General features: G+C 44.4%; 9 protein-coding genes across 9 annotated transcripts; 3 read left to right on the top strand and 6 right to left on the bottom strand.

The window, feature by feature from the left end:
• Window positions 1–207: 207 nt before the first annotated feature.
• Window positions 208–1,587, bottom strand: DFL_002982 (uncharacterized protein; the record flags this gene model as incomplete). Its single annotated transcript, XM_067631847.1, has 1 exon — window positions 208–1,587. One exon carries the CDS (start codon window positions 1,585–1,587, stop codon window positions 208–210), a length of 1,380 nt encoding a protein of 459 aa, XP_067494353.1.
• Window positions 1,588–2,680: 1,093 nt separating this feature from the next.
• DFL_002983 (uncharacterized protein) lies at window positions 2,681–4,395 on the bottom strand (the record flags this gene model as incomplete). Its single annotated transcript, XM_067631848.1, has 2 exons — window positions 2,681–4,254; window positions 4,335–4,395. The coding sequence occupies 2 exons, from the start codon at window positions 4,393–4,395 to the stop codon at window positions 2,681–2,683; spliced, it is 1,635 nt and encodes a 544-aa protein (XP_067494354.1).
• Window positions 4,396–6,230: 1,835 nt separating this feature from the next.
• On the top strand, window positions 6,231–7,011 carry DFL_002984 (uncharacterized protein; the record flags this gene model as incomplete). The annotated part of the gene is made up of 3 exons (XM_067631849.1): window positions 6,231–6,390; window positions 6,454–6,794; window positions 6,856–7,011. 3 exons carry the CDS (start codon window positions 6,231–6,233, stop codon window positions 7,009–7,011), a joined length of 657 nt encoding a protein of 218 aa, XP_067494355.1.
• Window positions 7,012–7,429: 418 nt separating this feature from the next.
• Window positions 7,430–8,641, bottom strand: DFL_002985 (uncharacterized protein; the record flags this gene model as incomplete). Its single annotated transcript, XM_067631850.1, has 1 exon — window positions 7,430–8,641. One exon carries the CDS (start codon window positions 8,639–8,641, stop codon window positions 7,430–7,432), a length of 1,212 nt encoding a protein of 403 aa, XP_067494356.1.
• Window positions 8,642–13,859: 5,218 nt separating this feature from the next.
• Window positions 13,860–14,872, bottom strand: DFL_002986 (uncharacterized protein; the record flags this gene model as incomplete). Its single annotated transcript, XM_067631851.1, has 2 exons — window positions 13,860–14,476; window positions 14,851–14,872. 2 exons carry the CDS (start codon window positions 14,870–14,872, stop codon window positions 13,860–13,862), a joined length of 639 nt encoding a protein of 212 aa, XP_067494357.1.
• A 5,008-nt stretch (window positions 14,873–19,880) lies between these two features.
• On the top strand, window positions 19,881–20,561 carry DFL_002987 (uncharacterized protein; the record flags this gene model as incomplete). The annotated part of the gene is made up of 1 exon (XM_067631852.1): window positions 19,881–20,561. One exon carries the CDS (start codon window positions 19,881–19,883, stop codon window positions 20,559–20,561), a length of 681 nt encoding a protein of 226 aa, XP_067494358.1.
• A 314-nt stretch (window positions 20,562–20,875) lies between these two features.
• DFL_002988 (uncharacterized protein) lies at window positions 20,876–21,878 on the top strand (the record flags this gene model as incomplete). The annotated part of the gene is made up of 2 exons (XM_067631853.1): window positions 20,876–20,972; window positions 21,361–21,878. The coding sequence occupies 2 exons, from the start codon at window positions 20,876–20,878 to the stop codon at window positions 21,876–21,878; spliced, it is 615 nt and encodes a 204-aa protein (XP_067494359.1).
• A 1,803-nt stretch (window positions 21,879–23,681) lies between these two features.
• On the bottom strand, window positions 23,682–24,681 carry DFL_002989 (uncharacterized protein; the record flags this gene model as incomplete). The annotated part of the gene is made up of 2 exons (XM_067631854.1): window positions 23,682–24,248; window positions 24,310–24,681. 2 exons carry the CDS (start codon window positions 24,679–24,681, stop codon window positions 23,682–23,684), a joined length of 939 nt encoding a protein of 312 aa, XP_067494360.1.
• Window positions 24,682–25,314: 633 nt separating this feature from the next.
• Window positions 25,315–26,947, bottom strand: DFL_002990 (uncharacterized protein; the record flags this gene model as incomplete). Its single annotated transcript, XM_067631856.1, has 2 exons — window positions 25,315–26,167; window positions 26,232–26,947. The coding sequence occupies 2 exons, from the start codon at window positions 26,945–26,947 to the stop codon at window positions 25,315–25,317; spliced, it is 1,569 nt and encodes a 522-aa protein (XP_067494361.1).
• Between the last annotated feature and the right edge of the window lie 155 nt (window positions 26,948–27,102).

Below are 27,102 nucleotides of genomic sequence, written 5' to 3' on the forward strand. Positions count from 1 at the left end.
GGCCATAATTTGCTCGATAATCAATGTTAAAAACTGCTCCTTTGTATTTTAACTGTGAAATATGTATTTATATACATGATTATTTGGAGAGAATATACAGGGTTCTTAAGAATAGCTAGAATACCGGGGAAGTACGAAGAGTATTGAATATATACATAGCAAAAAAAAAAAAAAAAAAAAAAAAAGAAATACCTAAAACTGCACCAATCACTCCTCGTCCTTCTCATCCCCCTCCCCCCAAACCACCCCACCCCTCTCAAACACCTCATTTACAACCTCAATATTCACCCTCGTTTGATCCTGGAGCGGAACCCACCTCGGATCCGGATAATCATAATAAACTGCATGTACCTTAAACAACCTCGCCCATTCACAATTCGCATCTCTACCAGGTCTACCCTTACGCCCGCCAGCCCACATCTGCTTCTTCCATATCGTCACATCCCTATCCACCCATTTCCCATCTGTTAATGAGCTCCAGAAATCTACTGTGTTATTGTGGGTTGAGAGTTCTGTCCAGAGGTGTTTTTGGGAGGTGTAGGCTAGAGCGTTGATGTAGGCATCTTTTCTGGGGTTTAGTTCTACCATGGTGAGGGTTTTGGGGTCTGCCCAGTTTCCTGTAAAAGAGATGTTTGGGAGTTCGTAGGAGACGATGTCGTCGTGGTAGCCGGATAATATTAATTCTAGACTTTGGAGCCGGGTGGCTTTTTCATCTTTTAGGTATTTTAAAAACTTGAAAAAGTAGCTGGGACGGTTCATTTCCGCCACACACCCCACGATCCTAACCTCCTCGATAACCGCTGTATTCCTAACCACCGTCTTTAAATCCCTTAATGTCAAACAAACATCCACCAGTTCCAAACTCTTCAACTTCGGTAAATCGAAGTCTTTTGGTAAATACCGACCCTCAGCATCCGGCTTTGGTCGTGTAATACCCTGAGATCTATACCCCGCTACACCTAACTCCTCGAGGTTAGATCCGATAACGTTAATCCAGTTCCAAAACGCGAATGTTACTTCCGCACGTTCGAATTGTACTGATGTTGATACTTCCAACGATTTTAAGTTTTGGAAGGTGGTGGAGTATGAGGCGAGTTTTGAATCTTGGACGTTGAAGGATGACATTGCGAGACCGCAGCGGGGAGATTTGAGGGTGGTGATACTGCGGTGGTTTGAAGCGATTATAGCGTCAATAACTGGTTTCCAGTGATCAATAGCATTCAAAGAACGCTCTGGGATGTCGAATTCTACTGTTTCCAAATACGATAATTCTTTCATGATGCTTTTGAGGAAAAGCTTGACTTTCGGATCTTTAACTTCGTTGTAGGAGTCAATCGGACAGATTATTATATATCTGAGATATTGTTTTAATTCATCCCTGGATCCCTTGAGGAGGTTTAGAAGCCTTTGAAGATGGGCAGTGCGAAGGGTTAGACGGATTTCGGTGAAGACTTTGGACCAGTAGAGGTATTTGAAACGGGAATTGTGGGAGGCGGAGAGGAGGCGGATTTTGGTGAGGTCGAAGAGTGTGAGGTCTGATAAGATCATATCCACAAGTTCTTGTGGAAGGGAGTCGAGGGATGTCATTGTAAAATCAATCTTGAAGAGTTTTGGGAGGGAGATAATTGAGTGGATGGAGAAGAGTTGATATTGTTGGATTTTGAGGGTTGGGATAGTTTGAATAGTTCAGGCGTGAATATATATGATTGGGACGTGCCTGTCAGACCAATAGAGACGTAGGCGTTTAGAGATGAAATCCTCTGATATAATCAAAATTATTTAACAAAAACTCCCCCCAAGAACATCCAGGAATCTTCTTTTTTCTTTAAAAGCTTGAGGATACTTCCCCAGGCCGGGCAGGTTCGCGTCTTTTTATTTTATGTCATGAGTAACATTGGGCCCAGCCAATGCAAATACCCCTGACGGTTTAATTTGTGGCACAGCAATAGCTTAAGTTCATGACTCAACGATGTCGCGACACCTTGAATATGACTACAGGAAATCATCTGAGCACGCGGTTGCATCGGTGACTCTGAAGTTGGGTATATATACATATATTAAATTATGTAATTGATATCATTGATTCGGATTGTCGTATCTCTATATATTATGCACTGTCATGTCAGTACGGAGGGTTGTCAACATCAACGCATTAATCACTGTCAAGACCTGAGTAGAACGTTATCCCAGGCTGGCCCAAACAATAGCCAACCCCCAAAGTCAATAAATACTGCATGTTCAAATGAATATCGTCATACTCCATTTATAATATCTTTCATGTTTAAAATTACACTACTACATGACAAGAAGTATCATAAACCAGATGGGCCAAAGAGTAGAAACCACAGGATTAATTTAAAAGAGCAGAGTGTACCCCATCAGCACTGTAACAGTGAAATATAAATAAGTATAAAAAAGGAAAAAAAGGTGTACCTCCATGTTGCCAGTGGGATTTTTCAAAAGTTTTCTAAAAAAACGAAACCCAGTAAAAAAACAAAAAGAGAAAAACGACCCAGACATCTAAAAGGCGATTTGTTGAAGGGAAAAGGAAATTACCGTGTGGTATACAAAAAGGAAAGAAGGGACTTATAGCAAGTTTTGCAATACCGTGCGCAGATATGCGTGGCTTTGAATGTTGAACAGAAATATCAATTCCACTCTAGACTAACATCTAGACCGCTTATTTCTTCTCAACCCCACCCTTCCTTCCTTCTTCAGTCCCTTCATGCCTCTCCGTTGCCTTCGTCAACTCCTCATTCGCCTTCGTCGCCTCCGCAGCCTCAGCTCCACTCCCCTTCTCCTCCTTAGCCTTCTGCTCCGGCTTCTCATCAATATCCTGATCAAGCCTCTTACTAACCCTCCCACCGCCGCTCTCCTCACTCTGCGTATTCTCCTCTTCAATCAACTCCTGCTGTTCCTTCAACACTTCCAATCTCTGCTTATTCGTCGCCGCACCTTCTCCACTCATCAAATCCAATTCAACTTCATGATAAAGTTCCTCAGGAATACCGCTTAGAACGGCAGTAAGCGCGTCGTAATGGCTTTCGATTTCATCGCCTTTGCCTTCGGCGTAGACGTATGCATTTGAGAGGACTAAAAGAGCTGATGGGATACCATGTTTGAGTCTCAAATCTAGCCAAGTTTGTAGATCCTCTCTTAATCTTGAAGGGCTGACGCCGTATGTTCTCATACCACGGCTCGCACATGCGGTTTGTAGCTCAGGGACGCTGAGGCTGTTAACACCCTCGACGAAGATGGCTTTATCGTCGCGTTTGATCTGTCTCATGCGATGACGGATTGTGTAACGAAGCATCATGTCTGTTCCGAAGGCGTTGAGGTTCATATACCTACACATCGCGACGAGTTGGGGACGGCTCAAGTTATCGAGGGTTAAATCGTCCTTGAAGGTTTTGCAGACGTTGATAACGTCTTGATGTGTTGGTTTTTCACCACTGCTTTTCAATTTTCTGAAGAATTCGGTGAATTCTTCGGTTCCCCTTGTTGCTAGGGAGAGGGGTAGGCCGGATTCTTGGAGGGTGGTGCGGAGGAAGTCGGAAACGTCTTTGCGTGTTGCTCGGAGGATTTTGTTTTTGCGTTCTTTATCCTTTTCGCCTTCGTAGGTTGAGGGGAGCATATTTGGGAAGAGTTTGATGGCAACGGGGAGGAGGAGTTCGGCGAAGGGGACGATGACGAAGACCGAGAAGGGAACTAATCGAGCGATATCTTGAACCGTTCGTTGTAACTGTCGATGCTCTCGTCTGGAAAGTTCATATCCTGCGGCCATTTTGACGACCAGGTTTGTGGAAATCTTGATTTCAGTGCCTAAGAGCTTTGTTCCATCCCAATAATGATTCGCCTCCTTCTTTACTTTCTGCCACAACGTGAGTTTCTCACTCTCCTTTTTTTTCTCCTTCTCAACTTCCCTTTTCTCGTCTTTCGCGGATAATCCTTCCTCGGACTTTGATTCAACGGCTACCGGTGCCTGCGAGTTCCCATTTAGTGATACGTCGGATTCTTTAGCTGAAGACTTGTTTGTAGGCTGCGGAGAAGATGCCTGGGAAGGCTTCGCGGGCGCCTTATCGCGAGGAAGCGGCTTCTGGGCTTGTTTGGCATTGAAACCGGGTGGTGGACCGGAGGGGATAGAGCCGTGTGGTGATGCCTCAGTGGAAAGGAGACGGTGGTTGTGTGGGACTGAGATTGCGATCGCTCGGAGGTAATGTGGGTTCCGTTGGATTGTTCGACGAAGGAGGTGTGCTGTTGCCATTTAAATCAGCATCGATCATTGGAATCTAGTAATTGAAGAGGAAAGATATGGGAGGTTATGTTCAGCTTACCGTTGGATGTAAGAAGGGAACTCTGAGTGAGAACCAGTCTCGCGGAGAGATGGGACGACATGGCCAGTTTTTTTTAAAAGAAATTACCGGTCCGACGACTCTTTCAATACCCTAACTACTGAAATCCTAGAATTAGGATGAACAAGACTAGGTGAAGTGTCGGTATGTCGGCGGAAGTCGGTAGAGTATGTATGTATGTGTGTGATGGGTTGGGAAAGGGAGTGACGCAAATTTGGTATTTCGCTAGCGCAGGGAAGCTGTTGAGCTGTTCGTTCAGCTTTGGAACCTTTTTTTCTCCGGACAAACGCCGATGTATGTATGAAAATAATGCGAGAACGGAGTGGTCGACAGAAGATACAAAAGTTGAGGTCTGGCGATGGTGAATTGTAATAGGAGAAAAGGGTAAATTGGGAAAAGGGAGAGATGGAAGTGAGAGAGGTAAGAGAATACAGTCGGATATAAATCCTTATGTCCGACTTTAAATTAAGAGGGTAAGCGATGTACGTTCCTGGAAATCTTTGAAACTTCGAATTTCAAGGTTTAATTTTGGATTCTTTCCGAATTCAATTGAATAAAGAAATTCCAGACCGGTGAAAGCATCCAAGTTATTATAGTTTTAAGAATCTGGATCCGTCGACAACGTTAACATGTACATGCACCCGGTCTAGACTATATCTGCTGGCAGCGCTAGTTACATCTGCCAGCGTGCCGGAAGTCTGCGGGATTGATATTTTCGTTCGCCACCCGCGAAAAGAGAGATGGTAAGTAATGTAATGTACAGTCGTATGAAGACTAGCGTGGACATGCCCCAACATTTTAACATCTACGGCTGCCATTGGGAACCTCCTAATGCGCTGTCGAGATCTGATTCACCGACAATAATACCAACCTTCAAACAGCGATTCTACTCTAAATAATAGCGGGGTACACAGATCTCACTGCGAGATCAAGTATACATATTTTGATCAAATTGATATTGAAAAATGTCTGTATGCATGCAGAAGTAACGCATAAGGTGCAGCACATCGGTATGTGCTGGAAAGCAGCATGCACCGCTGACGACACCCCGGTTTCTTCGTCGGGCAATCTCATTGGCCGTCTTTTCAATTTGTTCTTTTGATGTTCTAGAAGGATTTCTTTATCGATAAATGTATCCCGACAAGTATATTTAAAGTTCGAGCAGTGTAGTTTAAACGGTCGGACTCGAATGGGTCTCACTTCCGACATCCCCGCTGGACTAATATTAATAACTTGCCCTTTTTGAAGTATTTCTAATACTCCCGCGTCTCTGAGTTAGTAGATGATTTCTCTAGTAGAATCCATATAGTCCCTCCGAGTGCCACTGCCGACTTCCCCATCTTTTTCTAGCGTTCTGGAGACTTCAGGCGAACAGATCGTACTCTCGGGGTTCTTTTCGTGGGCATCAGTCTCTCTTCCAATAACTCCATTGACATGATTTATCTTCGACCAAGATATAAACCCCGATAAAGTGAATATGTAATGGCCTTCCCGATAAATAAATAACCGGCCAATAAGATCCCAATCGTCCCTGCAGCTAGCTCCAACCAGGATCGGAGGGGTTTTAATGATCAAACAGTCTCTCGTGATGCCGAATCTCTTCCTCCCCCACCTTTCTTCCCCGTAATTTATTCCCACTCTGTATAAAAAAGTCATGGCGGAGACACATAAAGCCCGACGGCGACAGCCTTAAAACCCTTCTATATTACATTCATCCCATTTATATAAAACATCACGGTTCGATCTAATAAATTATAGTTAATTATTTTTGTTAATCTAATCTGATCCCACGCTTTGCCAAGCCGCGCGCCGAATCCAACATTACTCAACTCCCCTCTTCATACAATCCCACTTCAAAGTCCTATATAAAACCCCGCGATGAAATCCCTCTCCCGCGCCGCCCGAATAATCATGGTCGGCGCCCCCGGCGCCGGCAAAGGCACGCAAGCAGCCCGTCTCCTCAGGGCCTTTCCAAACCTCAAGGCCCTCTCCAGTGGCGACATCCTCCGCGACAATGTTGCTCGAAGCACCGAAATCGGCATGTTCCATTCCCCAACCTCTCCGCCACTATAAATACTAATTCTTGATATCGTTATAAAAGGCCGACAAGCAGCAACCTACATTTCAACCGGCACTCTCGTCCCTGACACTCTAATGTCGCGCCTAATCCTCTCCTCCCTCCCCCCCGCCCAACACTCTTACATCCTTGACGGCTTCCCACGAACCCGTCCTCAAGCCGAGTCGTTAAATCAAGCTGGCGTTGAAGTAAACTTCGTTGTAAACTTCGATGTTCCACACTCGGTGATTTTGGATAGGATAGCGAATAGATGGGTTCATCCTGGTAGTGGACGGGTATATAATTTGACGTATTCGCCGCCGAAGGTGGAGGGTGTTGATGATGTTACGGGGGAGAAGTTGGTTAGGAGGGTTGATGATGATCCGGTACGTTATTAATTTTAATTTGGTTTGGTGGTTTGGGGATATATGCTTATTTTGAGGACAGGAAACGTTTAAAGTACGGCTTGAGAAGTATGAGGAGAAGACGGGACCGTTGATGGAGTTTTATAAAGAGAAGGGGGTGGTGTGGACGGTCAGTGGGAAGACTAGTGATGAGATTACACCGAAGTTGTTGGAGGAGGTTGCTAGACGGTTTGGATAGATATCAATACTCAACTATAGTAGATAGGGTTTGTTGAAGATGGCCTGGAGTTCGATATATTGTAAATACTACTTGCATTATAGAGTTGTGGTTTCTTTCTTGGGTATGTTTAATGAGCGTTGTAAGTTGGCTGCTAATCTTGAGATCGGAATCTCCACAAGCTAGATTAAAGACTAGCCTATGTACAAATACTATTTGCAATAAGATCAGAAGAAAGACGCGAAGGCGCTACGGTATACTCCCTCCACATATGAAATTTCACCAACCAAATCCAAAGCCGAAACACCAAGCGCCAATTCCACCCCCAGAAAGAACCATATACAAAAGCCCCTGCTATATCACCCCCCCCCAAATTATACACACACACACACATTCTCTCTTTCCCAAAAAAGAAAAACAAAAGAAAGAGAAAAAAGAATCACGACTCCCTCCAAGTACTCTTGAAATGATGCACCATAAACGATGTCTCATCATCCCCCGCCCCACTATGCCCCACCCCAGGACTCCACCTATTCACCGGCAAAAACAGTACATCCCCAAACACCTTCCCCTCCTTTATCCCCGCAAACTCTTCATGTCCAACTTTCCTCCCCACCACATCATTCACATATTCCAAAATCGTTTGCGTCCATCTAAACGGCCCCGTAGTATCCAAAACCTGGGTATCATTATATTTAACATCTCCAATCGATTTAGACTCAAGACTTTGGATATCAGCTCGAATGGCTTCTTGAACAGACGTAATCATCCGCCGAAGGATTTCATGGCCGGGTTTGGAGTATATAGTCCATTGGAGGAATTGGATGCGCTGGGAGAAACCGGCTTCTAAGACCCATTTATCTGAATACTTGGATTTATCCATTACGTCGAGTTCCATTCCTACGACGATGTTTATATCCGCTTTGTTGATATTAGGTAGATTCCCGAGTGCTTGACAAACCCAGGTATCAATTGGTCGTTTACATTCTGTGTCGATATCGGAGTATAAACCACCGGATTTGTAGGCGATTAGGTAGCGTAATAAATCGGCTGCTAGGATTCGTTGGGGGAGGTGTTGGTAGAGGTAGACGATGTAGGGATCTGTGGTGTTGAAATTGTTGATTACATATTCCAAAGCGGATTTATCGGTTAGAAGCTCGTATTCGTGGGTTGGGTTAAGTGCGTGCCAGGTTTGTCGTCGAGTAAAGGATTCATCGTCTGGTAAATTTATGGTTTTCCAAGTCTGCCAGATTTTCTGGGGGAAGGGGTTTTTGGAAAGCTCCTTCGCGAGGGAAAGTAACTGTCTTCTAGACTTTTTGGTAGATGGGGAAATAACAGATGGTAAAAAATCCGGTTGAACAGCAGTATGAGGAAAAGAATAGGCATAGGGTCCTGAGCCTCCAGATGGAAGGAATGAACGAGCGGGCAGGTTACGGAGTAAAGGCAGGTGCCAAAGGAAGATGAAGAAGAGCAGGACGTTGAGAAAGCCGATTATGACTTGTCGGCGGGGGAGACGGATGCAGGAGAGCCAGGTTGAAGGGGGGGATTGGGGGGTGGGTTTGTGGGAGGTATCTTTTTCAGGGTGGGGGGTTCGGTAGATGGGGTTGGTGTATATTCCGCGAAAGATGTCGCGGCGGAGGTCGGTGGCCATGATCAATTGAGGTGGGAATGGGATCTATAGTGGCTATAGGGACTTTTTATAGTAGTAGATGCTACTGTGAGGTAGGCTGTCTAGCTTATTGGTATATAAATGGTATCGTAAAAGAGCCCTGCGACAAAGGCGCGAGACTAAGTTAGAAGAAACTCTCAAGATCTGATAACCTTAAAGTCGTGGGGACTTCAACCCTTCTATACCAAAATCCAAAGTGTACAACTATATACCAAGCACTCTTGGGTGGTATTTTGACATTTTCGATTTTATATATTCTTTTTTTATGCATAAAGAGTTAAACCTTCGGCTTAGGCTAGCTTCTCCAAAGCCGGAAAAGCCCTCAAAACAAAGTAATTAATCATCCGTCCAACCGTTTCAGAAATGAGATGCATGGAATAAACAATCTATCCTTTTCACGCTCTTCTAGATATGTAATGGCTCACAGGGTTCCTCTCAAAAGTTATGGCATGCGTTAAAATATTAAACCAAAATGGGGTACGAGACTGGTTGGTAGTCCGACCTCCAATGGATACCAGGTGTGCACCTGTGGATATCACCGTAGACTCTTCTTTTCAAAACAACCCGAACTCCTACAACCAAACCAAGCAAGATCGAAATTTCAAAAGATGGCGATATCTCTTAAACCCTCATCATAACACTGTCCTTCTCGGCAGTCCATCTTTGGAAAACTAACCGGATGTACAATATGCATCTGCGCCAATCAGTGGCTGGTTACGTACCACAAAAAAACACAGAACAGGAAGTTCCTGTGCCCAAAGAGCTTGTTTATCCGAGACCTTACCATTGGATTGCAGCTATTTCGCCGAGGATTTGATAGAGACAAAGCTGCGTAATACCTCCTACGCCAAGCGTTGGAAAATCGACTGGTTAACGGGTTAAAGGTTTGATAAGATGACTAACCTATCGGATAGTGGTCCACCGGTCGGCTAAAAAAGTCGGAGTTGTACCTAATGCAATGAAGTCGAAGTTAACTTTTGAGATCGATTACTCCATTTTGTGGGAGACCAATGTGAGAGATGCATACGCATTAGCTTATAGTTTATTTTTCTCTTCTTTGAATTGTCTAATAGTAGATTGTGCGGGATAAGTTTAAAGTTTAGGTTGCATGTTAATGAAGCCTGCCTCTTCGACCTTCTCATATCGATCAATGGAGCCTTGTAGTCAACACAAAAACCCTTGGGAATTTGAAGTAGGAGCTAAATGTCACAAATTGATATATTCTTGACGTCCCGTCTTACCGTCGATTCGAAATTGACGATATGTACACTAAGTATGTATATTTCTAGACGAGGTGGTGTGTTTAATATTTAAATATTTGGGCCTAGGAGGGGTTCTAGAAGTCCTATCGGGCGAGAAAGATTCGGATAGAAGCTCTTATTGTGAATCATATATGCCACTGGCTCGGAAAAATTACGAGACTATTCCGTGCCTTGGCTTTGAATAATATAAGTGCTCTCTACATACAAAGAAATCTAAAACTAAGTTACTCGAATATGACTAGTTACTTAATTTCTATTGTTTCTATTTTTGATCTATTAAAACATTAGTCATACCAATAGGAGATATAATAGAGATATTTTAAATATGAATATGCATATTACTATTAGATCCAAATCACTGTATTGCTATACAAAGTTTCTAGAAAGAGAATACCTTGTGAGATAACTCGACAGGTAATTTGAGAACTAGAAGCTACAACATAACGGTCCATAAAAATAGTGATATTGAAGATTTCGATTCAATTAGCTCATTCTTGTTGCATTTCTAGGCGGCATGGGTGACATATTAGTTTGAACCGCAGAATTGGGTTCATTTTTTGATATTGAATGTTTGTTAAGTTGAACCGAGGCCAGATAGCATGGATCACCGTTTGGGGCGTGCCCCTGGTATGGCTTTTAGCCGCCAAACATATCTGGGTCCTGATCGACCAGGGTGCATTTTGGGGTACACAGTACAGTTCCTATCTTTCTCGCTTTGAGTTTTCCGGAGTTCTTCGAATGATCTTAGCTTTGCCGTTATCACCCTAACTCTAAAATTTTTGGTTGCGGACGCGTACTACTCTGGTGGAGCCGGTCAGGATTATTTGATCGGCTCGGCGAGTCAGAGTCCGAGAGTGGGGATTTAAACCGGGGTCTTTTGGACGGAAGAAGGTTCTCTCCAGGCGCCACAGCTGATTATGTGAGCGCTGAAGCCTGGATATCTTTCTATATTTCAGGGTAAATATTACACGAGGCTATAGGCCAAGTCCAATGTGGGACAAGGTACGGAGTGCTGTGAGCAGGCATCCGACGGCATATTCCATTAAGGGCGACGAGGGTGACTGTGGAGCTGTATGTTAAGAATCTAGTCCGTTCAGATTTCTGATATGTTGACTGTCAACATTAAGCTCTTGTTCTAGCAATTCTCACCTTATAACTAAAGCCACGACTCGCGCGCCAGGCATTAGCCTTGTTTATTCTAGCGAACCCATTCATTCGGAGTGTAGTTCCGAAGTTCACATATATTCCAGAATGTCCAGATCCATGCGACAAAGTTGCAAGTTAAGATTCTAACGTGTGAAGTGGAGCTGCTTCTTTGGGTCTGGCAACTTCCAGATGTATCGACACCTGTCCCACTATTCCCAATATACGTATATGCGGAACCTATCAGTATCATATCCGATCTTTGCTTCTATTTGGCTCAAGGAGGGTATGATATCCAGACCTTTTCAACGTTCTTCTGAAATACCAAAGCCCAATGACTAGGGGCGGGCCACAATAATATTGGTTTGAGATATCTTAATTCATGTCGTTTGGTGGCGAATGAAAGAGTTTCTGTGGGGAGAAGCCCACTTGAGATCCCGTGCCCCATCCACAGCAAAATGGCAGAATTTGCGCTATAACGCGACCAGGTCTGCGTACGAGACAAGCTATAACGGTATATCGCAATATTCTATCGAGTAAAGAGAAATTACTGGTTTACTCGAACGCTCGTCTTCTGTTTTTCAATCCCATAGCTCGGCCTATCTCTATACTCTCTGTATATTTAAAGGGAATTTGTCCATTCCCAGCACTACGAAACGACTACCTCCATCCATGCATTCGGTTTTTTCTCCAGCACCAGACACAGCTTGAATTGTAAGAGCCCCGTGCTGTTGGTCTGGAGCCTCCAGGCTGAGCGATTTTGGCCCAATAGCCAATCTTGGATTGAGACTTGCGGCCGAAGTCTATACTCCATGATTCTTTGGAGGTATGGTTGATATCTATATCTCCAGGAATCGGTAGAGGAGGGCCGATAAACGAGCCTGGGTCTTTTGGGTCTAGCCACACATGACCGAGACGGATGTTGGTGTCTGGTGCATAGTCATCATTTGGAGGTCGCAAATAAGTCTTTTTCGACATTTTACGGTACTGCGATATATCGATATAAATTCAATGGTTTGGAGTTATGCGTGAACTCGCAAGCTTTATCTACAAGATCAGATAGGATCCAACCTAGCTTCGTACGGACATCAAGAAGGGAAAGTATCTAGCCTTGTGCATTGATTTGTTGGAGAGCCAAAGCCGCACTATAAACTTGGGCAGCCTCGTAGGCTTTGGCAAAGCATAATTGGAGGAACTTCCAGTGGCTGTGTCAATGCTTTCGTATTCGCCTAGGCTGTGCCATGAAATCATTGCCAACACATAATTCAGTCTAAGAAGTTGAGAAAGTACTCGGATATATTGAGTTGCTATGTACATCTTGGGAGGTCCGGTCAACGAGCATCGTGGTTCGAAGCATGGATCCGATGGGCTGGGGTTCCGAGAGCAAATCAAACATTGATAATATATAATATCGTGTGCTTTTTAATAACCGGTCAATCTCGATACCGTGACCTAGATACTTTCGTTCAGAATCAAATAGTCCCCATGGATAAATCATTCTGCAGTCGGAATTGCCCAGTTGGTCGTCAATGGTAGACATCTTGTGAAATATCCTTCTAATCCTGCGATGGGTCCACAGAATGCCCTTGCCCTCTGCTGTTACATTGGGCATTCCTTTCCGTTCCTGTATTGAGAATTCCAGAACAAGAGCTGCGATTCCAGCAGCTATTGGTGTCGCAAAGGAAGTACGAGAAACATATCGGGTATGGTGTCCATTATTTAACTCTATTGGCCAAGCTGCTTTGATGCCTTCACCGAGCACCATAAAGTTGTCATCGCCGGCTGAAGGAGTTGGCGAAGCGTTTGATCTGACGGATTGTCCACTGGCGGATCGGATGCTAATGACTTGCCCATGCATTCTTCCGGGGAACGATACTCTGATATCGGGGACGAGGGAGCCGGAATTAGACGCTGCGGCAAAAATTATCTTGTTTCTTGTATAGGCATTCCAAATCGCCTTACGGATACCTTGATCTTCACTTTCAAAACCGAGGGATAGCACAATAATATCGACGTCCCACCCACTCGAAGGTACTGCGTGTTCAATGGCCTAAACCTTTTAGTTTCACATTGGAGGATGATCGGAGGTATTGAAGGGTCGTCGAAATACCTGCTTAACTATTCCCGGAGTGTCGTCATTAAAATGGGGGGTATCAGACACCTTTCCTACATATAAATCTACCTTTGCAACCTTCAACAGAATCTCACATACTGCAGTACCATGGCTGACGCGATCACCTATACCGAACGGGGATTGAATCCAATCTTGGAATTTCGTAATTTTAGAGTCATTTTGTTTAATAGCCTCTGTAATCATGGGGTGTGAAATGTCAATCCCGGTGTCTAGAACAGCTACTTTCACCAATTTGTCCCCTTGTTGCCGTCTTACACTTATAATTGGATCAGCGACGAGGTCTCTCAGCTTCTGAAACCATTCTCTAGCTGACTCAGCTCTAAAAAGGATTAGCTGGATTCCTAATGAGGCGGATAGCTGGGTTGTTTGAGAATCATGAACCTACGTTTTAGGTGCCTTACGGCTATACTGTGAATCGAACAGGCTTCCGACATTATTTTTCGGGGTTTCCTCGAACGACACTGCCACGGCTAGCACAGGACTAAATTAATTTTAGCGACGGAATATTTGCTATTTACCATTCTTTTGGTCCCCGTGTTTCTGAAAGCTTTGAGGCCTACGCGGAATCCTGGATTGCCGGCTTGAGAAATTTTTAGATTTTGAATCTATAATTAGTTGCTTAAATTAGCCTCCTCAGCATTTCATTTAACGATGCAATTGATCACTTATAACTACCTTGTTGATCAGTTTCTGAAGGGGATGTCAAACATATTTTCGCCTTGGGCATTACTGAGACTATAGATTTTACCGATTTATGAGTAGTGTTTGCAGGAGGCGCGGCGTGATATCTGCCATACGATTGGCTGTCACTATCACTATCGTAGGCAAGGTCCAATAACTTCTCTTTACCGTCTTGGAATCGTTCCTCATTGTTTGAGAATCGTTCTCGTTTTGGTAATGGTTTCTTGAAAATTGGGAGGTCCATCAAAAGTTTGGGAACGATTTCAGTTCTGATAATCCGTCTACAGGTGTCTTCAGGATTTTCAATACTCCTAATTGCTTCAGAGCGATAATGAAATTGGAAGAGGTTACCGAAGCGGAGACAATTATCCACAGCATCAAGGTAGTTTGACTTATCGTCAAGGTTTTGAATAGCACACAGCTCTTCGATGATACTAGACCTAGGATAAAGCTTCCAATCAAGCAAGCTGCTAGATTCATGGCAAAAGATGCCGATCCCATCGACAAGTTCATTCAGCACTTCGACTGCGAGTACCGGGCGCTCGTTGGCCGAGTTCTTGAAACCGTGGTCACGGAACTCGAAAGTGTCCGACAGTTCTTGGGCATAAGGTCATGATACAGCTCCCTAGAATCAGAGAATCAGATATATTTTGTTCGGGTTCTTTAACTTTAGTTGAGGGGAAATTAGATGAGTTTGTATACTGTCCAGACCTGTCCCAGTGGCATAATATTCACTGTAAATTTGACCGGTAGGCTTCTGCAATTGAAATTGGCAACATGAGAAGGTTCAGCAGACTCTAATTAACATCAAATATCAATAGAGAATCTCAAGCCGAAAACGCCGAAGCTCAGAGGCTATGCCAAGTCGTAAAGATTGCATTACAACGTGGGGAGGGTCTTTTACTCCTGTTTGACAAGGCACTGGCAGCCTTTATATTTAGTGAAAGCCCACAGGTCTTCGACCTACCGACCATGAATCCCAACGTGGCCCATGACAGGATTAAAACACGCCATTGGAAAAAGAGTAGTTGCCTTAATCCCATTTAATATTTTTAAATCCATAATTTCCTCACCAACCCTTAAAAAACTTTCCTTCAAGCCCTCATTTCCTTCATTTCTTTCCTTTTTCTTCTCCTTCCCAACCTATACCGACAGTTCGAGGGGTTTGAGAGACAAATTCAACGAGGAACTAGTAAACGGCTGGCATCTGTTTCCTGAACCAATCTCCCACAAATTGCTGCTGAGAATAGCAGTAGTCGATGAGGAATCGGTAAGTAGGCAATACCTGTGTCTTAAACCAATCACCCACGAAATGCCACAAAAAATAGCCATAGTTGAAAAAGAAGTGGTAGATAGGTAATATCTTGTCTTGAACCGATCTCCCACAAAATACCACTGAGAATAGCAATAACCAACGAGGAACTGGTAAATAGGCAGTATCTGTGTCTCGAACCAATCTCCCCAAAGGTCTAAATAGCGGATAACCCATGGATTCCGAGTAATAAACTCATCGATCGCGATCGAAGCAAATCTTATTCCTCGAGACCCATACCGTTTGATGAATCGATAAGTCGTGTCGAATGTCGTATCGCCAGGGATGTTATATCGTTTATTGGCGCTTGATAGTATTAGTTGCACCCCCGGCCCCAGATACATGCCAAATATCTAGAACCAAATAGTGAAAAGAATAACGTTAACGCTAGCCATGTTGATTTTCGAAAACCCCCTTCCTGGTTTACCAGAATCGATGAGAAGGTAGTAGAAAAAGTGGAGCAATGTAAGGAGATGGGTGATAGAAGCAAGAAAAAGTTATAAAGACCGTATGATGGCATCAGAGTATATATACCAGCAGCTACTCAATTACCCAGGTAACCAAAATCATAGCATAAATGCTTAATCAAGACTAAAGACAGACGATCAAGAGGTATGCACAACATGGAAGAAGGGTATAAAAGGCCCTTCCCGCTTTCCTTCTTGTTTTTCTTCCTTTCCTTCCTCTCTCCCCAGACACAGAACAGAGGCGGTTGGAGTTCAAGAATTCCATCCTCCCACATATCTCACTTAAGGCTCAACGCCCTAGTACTGAGATGTGTGATGGACTCCAGATTCTCCGGATCCCTGGAGATTCCCGCTGCACAATTCTTGCTTTATCTTTGTTTCTGACTCAAAGTACTTCGTACTTCGTCTTGACAACACTTTTTCCCTAGATGGTCTAGGCAATGTTCCTAGGCATTGAAGAAAAGAATCTATGAAGGGAAGAAAAGAATAATGAAGGAACAAGGGTAAGGGAAGCTGCCATGTATGTATTATAGCTAAGTTGTCATCGCTGTGATGTCGTTCGTGGTGTTGGTTCGGAGGTTCATCGAATTGTTAGTGAAAGGAGGATTGAAGCATCAGGATACCTCATCTATCCAATCTGCTGGCTATCCAATAGCGTCAACCTAGCTTTCCTAGGCCTTCCGTAGGTTTTGTTAGGGAATTTATAGAGAACAAAGCAATGAAAATGGATGCAATAGGACAGAAAAGATAGAGAAATCATATCGCCATCAGCTGATATAAACGTTGGGTAGAACTCGTAGAGTCGTAGCTAAAAGCAGGTAAATCAGTCAAATTGAAGGGCGAGATGGCCGTGATAGAATGGATCTATGCATGGACCCATGAAAACTGAAGGAAAAGGATAAATCTATAGAGGCCAGTGTACGTTAGCAATGGTCTCGAGGACGGTGCAATTACAATTTCAACATTGAAGATGCATATAGTGGGTACCATCATCCCACCGGATCGAATCATCGATGCATCCGAAGCTCGCAGGTAGCTCGAAACCCCCGAGACGGATTGCTGCGATGATAAGTCTGATGCTCCAGATGAGTGCCGATGTTCGACGTCGATCGGCACCGGTGAACCTGGCTATCAGACGTGGTAGTAAAAGGCAGGCCAAGGCTAGTCCGGAGAGCACCTCCTGCCTAGCTGGTACCCTGATAGCTATAGTTTCCAGACAGTTCTGCCTGGATAACCAACCTCAGTAGGCCTAGCCAGTTCGACGCTACAAGCGACCCACTGTAGATGTGTATAGCTCAGCTGGGGACAGGCAGGTATCTCAACACTCCGCTATGGGTAGTGAACGACCAAACTGGAGCTTGGATACTAAAGATGACGTGTGATGGCATATGGATTGATAACCAATCAAGAGTTGATAAAGAAGAGAAATAAAAAAAGAAACTAATGGGTGAAAACAAAAAACAAAAGGAACTCTTACGGAAGATTTAAACGTCGAAGGTGCCGCTGCACAACCAATTCAATGAATCGCTCAAACTCAGCCCTCGCGTGATTATGGTACTGCACGACTGCATCTAATACCTCGATCCCACCGCCAGTGTTGAAGGGAGAGTATAGTGTTTCTTCAGGGTGTGCGGATATATATTGTAGTGGGGGCGCGATGATCATTTCTTCTGGTAAATAAGAGGTTTCTGCTGTAGACGAAACGAGGGTTTCTGTTTGTAATAAAGAAAAAATTGGGGGCACCAGGCTCTGGCAGACGGGGGGAATTTGTTCCTCGTGAGGTTCATAGTTGACGATGTTCCAGGAAGTTGGGGGGATTTTTTCATGACACATCTTCATGACGTAATACTATATATGCGGAGAGTTATTGATGTGGAAATCTGTAGCTGAGGAATGAAGATATACTGTAGATGACCGATGTACCGTTGGTTAGCTATAGTGCAGTGTATTCTGAAATCAGAAGAAAGAAGTGGGCGCCGTCAAGCCTTTATATACTCCTCTGTTCGTCGATCATTGATTTACCGAAGTTTTCAAAATTTAGAAAAACGGATATGATTAGGGCTAGTTTACAGGATCACCTATACTTTAAGGTGTCATCTCGCGTAGAAGAATAAAGAATACGCTGAAGGATGCTCAAATCCTCTAAAGATCGTTCAGGCACTGCCGCCCACTCACGGAGATTAGGCTGTGCAAGGAACGAATACTCACATTAGGTTGTCGAGTAGCGCAGTTCTAAAGCGTGAATTAGGTTTTTTGCATATGCATGTGCGAAAGTATTAGGGTTGTATTGGGGCCTTTATTAGGTCGCTTTTAGGACGTTCGTCTTGGCTTTGGTCGTACCGATTGGTTGCGGTACGGCGTGTGCAAAGAATAAATTAGACCGTTCTGTTTTAGGAGTGTAAAGATTTTCGAAGATGTTCCTAAATGCAAATTTAGGCCTGATATTCCTTCATTGCGATCTTTAAATCATATGCAAAGTATCATACCATGTGGGATAGGCTCTCGAATCCTCAATAGACAGGACTATCAACATGCAACCCGATGCCGCCGAGGAAATGCGACAACACACAGCTGTATAAAATACAACAGCCTGTCGGCTTAGTCAGCAATCGCCTTCTAACTTGGTCACCTAATAGCGCGCTTCTTGTCATTCTACGACCACATTCTTTATCCCAAATGAGAGAATATCTCCAGAAAGACAGGTTAACCCAGCGCGCGATGTAGTTATGGTAGAGGCAAGGTTCACGATAAAGCTTGGAAATATGGTTCATCCTACGGGGTCATACGAACCACCCTAGCGTCACTTCATGTTTCTTGGTCCTCGCGGGCTGTAACAGCCTTAACGCGAAACAACCTAATCAAAATACAAGATTATATTATTCTGAGACTTGCAAAGGCTAGATATTACTATATAAAAACATATATTATAAAATTGAATGAAAACAATTAATTCTGAGGCTCAAAATGATAAAATCCAGTGCCTTTGTAACGTTTGTGCACAGGATTTGAGTGGAAATTCTTAAACGTTTTGTGGCCCGAAGGTGTGTTCATTCGTTGTAATTTTGATTAAGATGTTTTTGTGTTGAGACTGTTGTAACCCGCAAGAACCGAGAAGGATGAAGTGGTTCGTACGACCCTCACCCGGGTGCTCCATCATACATCATATCCTAAAATTCATTGGAAACCTCCAAAATGCTATCCAAAGCCCTGCAAAAGCTACAACTATCCCGCAACCATAATAAAGACACCAGCCCCACAATCGCCTCCCTCGCCCGCATAGCCTCATCAGAGTCCCCCAGCCCTTCCATCCAATCCCCCCTTTCTTCACCCTCCCCTCGATATTCTCTCCCTAATCCTCCACTACCTCCCCTTCCGCGACCGAGTCTCCCTTTCTCTCTCCACCAAGGGTCTTCGGCATCTATGTCCTCCCGTTCCACCTTCGGAGTCTTCATCAGATATCTCCCGCGCACGATGTATAAACCGTATTCATCGTCGTATCTTCACCCCATTAGAATACTATACACCTTCAAACCCTCTAAAATGTCCTTATTGTAGTCATGTATTATGCCCCCCCACCTGCTCTACAGCACTATTATTAGATAGCGCCACTGGAATCTTCTATCCGTCATCATTATACCCCATTCACCTCGCTGTATTCAAGTACTCTAAACATACGACGACGGATTCAAAATGGCAGTATAGTACTATTTGGTGTAGCCATCACCGATGTCCAAGGGATACGACGTTAACCCAGAAACCCCCGCTTTTGACGAGTTTAACTTCTTCGGCTTCGTCGTCGCTTTCGTCTTCCTCTTCTTCTTCTTTAGCTTCGCAAAGGAGTTTGACGGGGGGAGAAAGGTTTTTGAAGGAGTATGAGAATCAGGAGACTTTTGGGTCGATGAATAAGAAACAGTATCATTTGTGCTTTTCGTCACCGTCGTGGTTGGTAGGGTATAAACCGGAATATGAACTTCCGGCACGGGTGATAAAGACGAGACGAGGGGATGATATTTCGTCGGATTTGAAATTGGCGGGGGTACAGAGGTATGGATATTTAGATGAGATTGAAAGGAAGGTGATAGTAGATTCTGGCTCTGAAAACGGAGGAGAGGAAGGAGAAAGGGGAGGAAAGAAAACGACAGTGATAAAAGGATGGTTACAACCTTGTTACGAAAGGGTTTGTTACGAAAGTATTTGTTTACATTGCTATAAACCTTTGGGGATGGGGAGTAAAAGCCTTTGGGCGTTAGACTTCCCGGAATACTGCGATTGTAATGTTCAATCCCCAGACCATAGTGGGGATATACCAGATACCCCCCAAGCCGGATCATCCTCATCATCTACACCCCCAACCACCAAGAAAACCCTCCCAGGCTGCAAACTTTGTGGCACCTCAACCGTAAAATTTACGCTGATCGAAGTCTTCGACCTCCTCCGCGAAAAAATCTCACTCACAAAGTCCTCCCTCCGCCAAAAGTACTACCGCCTCTTCCTCGCAACTGAATGTCTAATCCTCCCATCCTCCTCCAACCCTTGCACCCCCGCGATCGAAAAACACCGAATCTACCACCTGTCCGCCCTCCCCTCCACAACCTATCTCTCCATAGCCCGCGGTCTAATCGGCAAAGACTATACCATTCGTCCATTACCTCCTCCTCCAAAAGTGGGGATTACGGATTTACCGTATACAGTGTTGAGAAGGATTTTGGAGATATTGCTGGAAGATATGGAGACGGTTTGGAGCTACTATCAGGCTATGCAAAGTAGTTATATTTTCTTGAAGGCGTATTATAGAGGACCGTTGGGGAATGGGACGTTGAAGAGGTTGCAGGAGAGGTATACTTACAGTAGGGGGGTTAGTTGGCCTGCGCCGTTCCCGCAGGATCCGAGGCAAGTTGGATGAGTTTATTGGGAATGGGGGGCATGTTGGTGGGGTGGGAGTTGGGTGGGTTTGATTTTGATAGATACTTAAGTACTTAGGTATATATTTGCTTTATAATGGTATTCTTTTACAGGTTTTCTGAATGGAATCTGCGAGGAGAGTGGGTAAATATTCTGTTTTCGAGCCTTATCATCAGCCTTGCCTCTCGGCCTCTGTCTTAGACTGCGCGCCGGGTCACCGGACACCATCGCAAAACCGGACGTACTTCTTAAATACATATTTTTAGTGGCGTTATTTATTTAAAAGCAAGGATTATTATCTGATTGTTGAACAAAATGGTAAGTGGGGCACCCATTAATATTATCATAACCTCGACGGATGCAAATAATTTAGTCGCTAGCATAAAACTTGTTAGTGTTACGGTCACAGCAGGTAAATATAGTAGTTGTAAATATCTTCTCTTAAACTTTATGGCTGACTGAGGCCGACTTTGGTGGTGATATTGTAGCCAGTAAGCGAATCAAGCTGAGGTAAAGAAGCCTGCTTGCCTGAACTAATGTCTTTTGGTATTAGGTGGATTCTAAGAAAGTGATAGACGATTTCATTGCTCGGTATGATTATAAGTATCACTGGAATTTGGGGAAAGAAGCAAGAGCTCAATGTCGAGAAGCGCTAGAGCAGAACAGAATACGTGCAATCACATCATTCCGTGCTAAAGACACTGGTCGACTGAAGGCGAAACTACTACAACGGCTGCAGTAAAGGCGCAAAGACAACCTTCCTGGATATGCCAACGTTGACGATATTTTTTTTGATATAGTGGACTTCACCGGTGTGCGTATTGCACTATATTCCCAAGATGACAGTGCCAAAGCTAAAGGCCACATCGAAAAACTGTTCTATGTGGAGAGAGCGAAGGAACTGGGGAGAGGGGAGGGGAACGCCGATGGATACGCCCAGCGGCGTGGTTACGTTGCCGATCACTACTTAGTGTACTTGCGGGAGGGCTACAACAGAAAAAACGAGGACGGCAATAAAGAAGTCAAGAAAGAAGACACCAAAAAAGAAGACATCAAGATAGAAGACTGTGACAAGAAACCCCGCATTGAGATCCAAGTCGCGTTTGTGTTAATGCACACATGGTCCGAGGTCAACCACGACATTAGCTACAAGCAAATCAACGGACAAGCATTCAAGGCTGAGTTCAGAATTCTGGATAGTCTTGACGGTCTCGTGCTTGCCGGTGAATTGCTCTTACAACAATTACAGGCTGCTACCGAGGCCCGCCTATCATCCGCATTAGCCGCGAATCAAAAATTCGCAATCGGTATGAGCTAGGAGCCTTCTTAAAGAAGTACGTTTCCGAAAAAAGTGACAAACAGTTGCATCTAAAGACGAATCGCCTTGACATTCTTCTCCATGTCTTGAGAAACTTGGGTTACGACTCACCCAACTCTCTTGTTGATCAACTGAAGGATTGGAAACCCATCGATTCATCTAAATCCTCGATCGCACTTTCAATATTGGACCGTATCTTTCCAAAGACAGCGGCCAACGACTTTTGGGACAATTATAAGTTAAAAGAAGATATTTTGCTCAAAGCTTTAACTTTCTGGACCATTAACTCAACCAAGTCAGAGGAGAGATCTCTTGGACACCCTCTAGGCGGGTCTCAACCTCTTTCCACAGACCGGGGTGGCAATTCTGAAGACTCGGAATGTGAGATATTGGAGGATTAAAAAGATGATACCAAGGGAGAGAGAAAATAACGGGGGATTTTAGGTTGGAAACGGGATGGGAATTCTCAGTCTCGTAATCAGAATGAGACTATGCAGGCAAAGGAAGCAATTGTTGGACTAGTGTCTTTACTGCGGTCGCGAGATAGCTGTAGTTTTTTGAAGGGCTTTGGATAGCATTTTGACGGTTTGAATAATTGAATTTTGATGTTTAAAAACGGGAAATGCTCAACGGGACCCCTCAAGTTACTCCGCGGCCCCCTCATGGAAATGATCGCCTTTTTTTTACAATACCTAGTCCTCGAACTCTCCCACAGCCCATAGAACACCAGGCCTACCCATTTAAGTACTTAAGGAGGTTCTTGCCTATAGATCTTCTGCAAGCCTGCCTACAGGCCTACACATGCCTATTTGGAAGCGTAGAAGTTACTTGTGAATCTACCTAGCAGGTAGGTCCATAGTTAGACCCATAGGTAGGTCTATAGGTGGGTAGGGATCCAGGTCAGTAGGTACTTACTTACTGTGCCGGAAGATGGTGAAATTCTAATATCCTTCTAATCCTGATTGTGAAAGTACCTAGCGGCATAATAACGGATATATTCTACCATCTATGAAGCCCATAAAGTCTTTCAAACTGCAAAGTCATAATCTCTAACTCAGTATATTATATCACTAATTAGTTTTGTATATATTGGGCATATGACTAAGTTCTAACCCTGTTCGAATCCAGATTATAATTGCAATCTGGATTCTCATGAATCTAGATTGCAAAAATAGGTGTAACAATGCAGCTAAAAATTACAATCGAATTTACAACTCTAATACGCTATCGATACGGCATCATGTCACAATACAGTATCAATCCCACCCACTTTTCCGGCATAGTACCTAAGTGTAGGCAGCCTGTATTACTATAGGGAAGGGGCCGGGACCGTCTAGCAATTCCCTTAATAAATGATAGAATACTTAAGTGGTTTTAAAGTGTACTATGCACAGTATATCAGTGAGCTTTAGATAATCTTGGTTTCAATATACCCGCTCCACCACATCATCTTTCTGCAGATTCTATTAGCTACTTAAGTAGATATGCAAGAAGCTAGGGATTCCATATTACCCTGCCTTATCATCTACCTTGCCTGTGCGCACTTGCCTTACACTATGGACACTGGTTTAACTTGGAGATGCTGTATCATTGGAGATGAAAATACGGTCGTTCTAGATTACATGTAAAAAGGAGTATAAAAAAGGAGTATATACCGTCCCATATACAATTTTATACACTGTTAAAGCAAATTACCACCCTGAAGAAGCTCATAAAACCATAATAATGCCGAAAATCCACTTTATTTCATACTTTTCTCCCCCTTCCCCCTCTTCATCACCTTATCCACCGTCGCCACCGTCCTCACCGTCGTCGCTTTCCTCTTCCCCCCCTTGTTTCTTCTAGCTTAACAGCACCACTACTACTACTAACCCCTCTCTTCCCCTTAACCTTCTCCCCCGCACTCTCCTTCCCCTTCTCCGCAATCGCATTACTAGGCGTAAACGGCCCTTCCTTCCCACTAAACCTCGCTTTATACTGTCCAGGACTCTGATACTTCCCCTTCAACCCCCAAATCCCCACTTTTCTCGCCCTCGCCTCCTCTTCCGCAGCTCTATACCTCTCCTCCATCCCCCGTCTTTTTCCAAATTCTATTCCATAAGTACTTTCGTATACCTGCGCCATACCAGCTTTTAGCATTAATAACCCAACATCGTGTTTGAAACCTAGAAGGCCTAGGATTCCTTTTCGTTTTAGGGAGACGGAACAGACGACTCGCTCGTATTGATCGCGGCGGAGGAGGTGGGCGCGGACGTTGTGGGAGTTTAGGAGGGTGGTGAGGTAGGTTAGGGATTCGGAGGAGTGGGGTTGGGAGGGTTTTCCGAAGTGGGCGCCTTCGGGAGCGTCGACGCCCGCTATTCTTATGTGTATCTAGTAAAATAGTATTAAGATTTGGGAGGGTTTGTGGATTGAAATAGGGAGGAGAGTGTACCGTCTGTCCTTTTAACATCTTCCTACCCTCGGGTATCTGCCGTAACCAACCCCATCCCATCCATTTTCCGCCGGGTGTATGGAATAGGCGAAAGTTATCTGCATCCCCGACGCTGACAACTTTTCCGTATAATCCCTTGCGACGGAAGAAATGTGGAGGGAGGGAGTTTGAGTCCGGGTAGCGTTTTAGGAAGTTTCGATAAACGTAAACTAATGTTAATGTTGCTGTTGCAGCGGTGATAGACGGAAGTAGAATATCGATTGCAGAAGGTGGGAGGGATGTTATATCCGCTATTCGAGATTTTAGGGAATTATAGGAGCGAAGAAGGGGGTGGTCGGGTGGTGGGGGTGGTGGTGAGATCCATGATGGCATTTCGATAGCTAGGGATTCTGGTGTCCTTCTTTAACTGGGAGATATTGTGAGGAGAAACGTTGGCATTCCGGTAGAAGATGATAATAAATAGATGTATTGTAGAGACGCGGATGAATGCATTTCCTCTTTGTCTTATGGGAATTCCTAGCCGTCTTTCGCGTGAGATGGGGTTCGTCCGGGGTGGACTCAACAGCTGGCAGCTAGTGGCACCGCGTGACGAATCGAGTGAACGTGGCTGGGAGAAGGCAATCGGCGCCTGTCTATGCGGTGTAACTTGAGTGTATGGCCAGTTCAAGTTAATGAGTAGCCTGTGATGTTTGATGTTCTTTGGTCGATGCCGGGCCTCGAGAATGAGGCTCACGAGGAGTCGTGTGGATGTTTAGAAGGGAAGAGTGGTGGTTGTGGTGTTAGGGTGGCGCTAGCCCCTTTGGGTAATGTTGGTTCAACACCACGGCTAGTATCCGATGCTCGTAGACGATATAATATTTAAACACATTGATGATGATATATCCATGTGTACGTTATTAGCACCATATGCAGTACTAGGATATGTATTGTATAAGTATGGACAGAATCAATGCAAATCAGACACCCACTTCCTCAATATATCCCTACTCTTACTAACCCTCCTCCTCATCCTCCTCCCGCTCCCCTCCCCACTCCCCCATCCCCCTCCCTCTCTTTCCCTTTATAACTACTTCCCTTCTTCTCCTTCAACCCGTTAACCTTGCCCACTCTATCTCTCTCCCCTTCCTCCCTTCCAGTCACCTCCCCAAAATTTCTCCACCCATTCTGCGCCCAACTCCATGTCCAGATGGTATCAGATTGGTCATCCAGCATCCAGCTTATATCATTTTCTTTGCCCATGTCTACTCCAAAGCTATCACCAGTTTTTAGGTTAGCTGCTGTTCCGAGGGTTTCGAGGAGGGTTAGGTCGGTTTTGTTTCTTAGCTGTTTTAGTAGCGGGGTTATCGTTCCAAGGTATGGGACAGATAATCTATCCACCTTCACTACTACCTTTCTTACCCTACTTCCAGGTTTCAAAAGTTTCCAAATGACGCCTTTTAAGCAGAGTACCACAAACTTCATCCTCTCTTGATTAGGATGTCCCAAAACCAATTCCACATCCTTAATCTTATTAAAATCATATTCATTAAGAGCATTGCTTAAGACGACTAATCCTCTATCCCTCACCCTAAACCTTGTATTCTCATAAACAACGTCTCTCATCACTTCCCCAATCCTTTTGCACACTAGGAAAAGAGAGAAGTAATCGAAACACGGCGAGTGATGTTTCAGAACCGCATCGAGCGGACCGACGCCCATAGTCCTATGAATCGTGAAATAGTTGTGGGGTCCTGAAAGGAGTACTTCCTTCTGTAAATCGCAATATGAGAATATCTTCCCCAGGATTTCAACAGGAAGCGAGAGGAAGCCACATTGTTGCTGCACCACCGGAGGGTCTGGTGGGGGACTCGAAATAACCCTTTTATATTGGTCAGCGCCTCCTCTTTCATTAAAAAATAATCAATAAAAGAAGGAATACATACTGAACCTTGGCATTCCCCGGCCCCTCCTCCCAAACCCTCAGTAGTTTCCCATGAAACTCTTCTACCCCCCTCCTCTCAACCTTCACAACCTCCTGCACCCCTACCTCCCCAACCGGATGATTCTGCCCATGCGTCCACTCGGACTTATATTCCACCTCTTTAACCCCCACCATATCCTTCACAATATCACCTCCTAGTCTCTCAAATTCCCGTTTTAGATTATATTGCCAAGTGTTCGCTGATAATTTTGAGTAGACGCCGAACTGAATGTATTTTATCCTGGATCTGTTGATTTCTCCTATGGAAAGGAGGAAGGAACGGGTGAAGTTCACCCGAAGTTTTAGGATGTATTTGTTGGAGGAGTATAACACCTCCAACGCCGCATTACTTATTTTCTTATCAGCAAGGAAGAGACCGGACGAGGCGCCGATATAGTGATTCACAAGCCTATTCGTAAATCCCGTGTATGAAGACGTCGTGCTCGAAACATCCTGTTTTTGAAAATCGGAGATTATGATCGGAGTAGACGACGTCAAAAGATACGAGGAGATTTGGAGTAAAAGTTCGTTAGGGAGGCGGGAGAGACCCGTTGGCGTTATGGGGGAAGGAGGGGTGGTGAGGAGGGGTCGGCAGTGCGTGAATGCATGGTGGGAGAGGTTGCGGTGGAGTTTATATTGAATGTATTGTGCATCCGGAGAAGTTTGGGAAGCTTTCATTGTGAATTATAGAGACTATTGAGTGAAGATGGTGGATTTTATTCGAAGTTGAGGGTTGAAGAAGAGGTTTATATAATCCAAGGTCGTACGGTTCAATTGATAATTATCGAAGCCGTGGAATCCCGCCCGCCTGTCTGCCCTGAAATACTGCATCC

This window comes from Arthrobotrys flagrans (assembly GCF_004000055.1).
Source record: "Arthrobotrys flagrans strain CBS H-5679 chromosome Unknown unitig_3, whole genome shotgun sequence".
NCBI lineage: Eukaryota > Fungi > Ascomycota > Orbiliomycetes > Orbiliales > Orbiliaceae > Arthrobotrys > Arthrobotrys flagrans.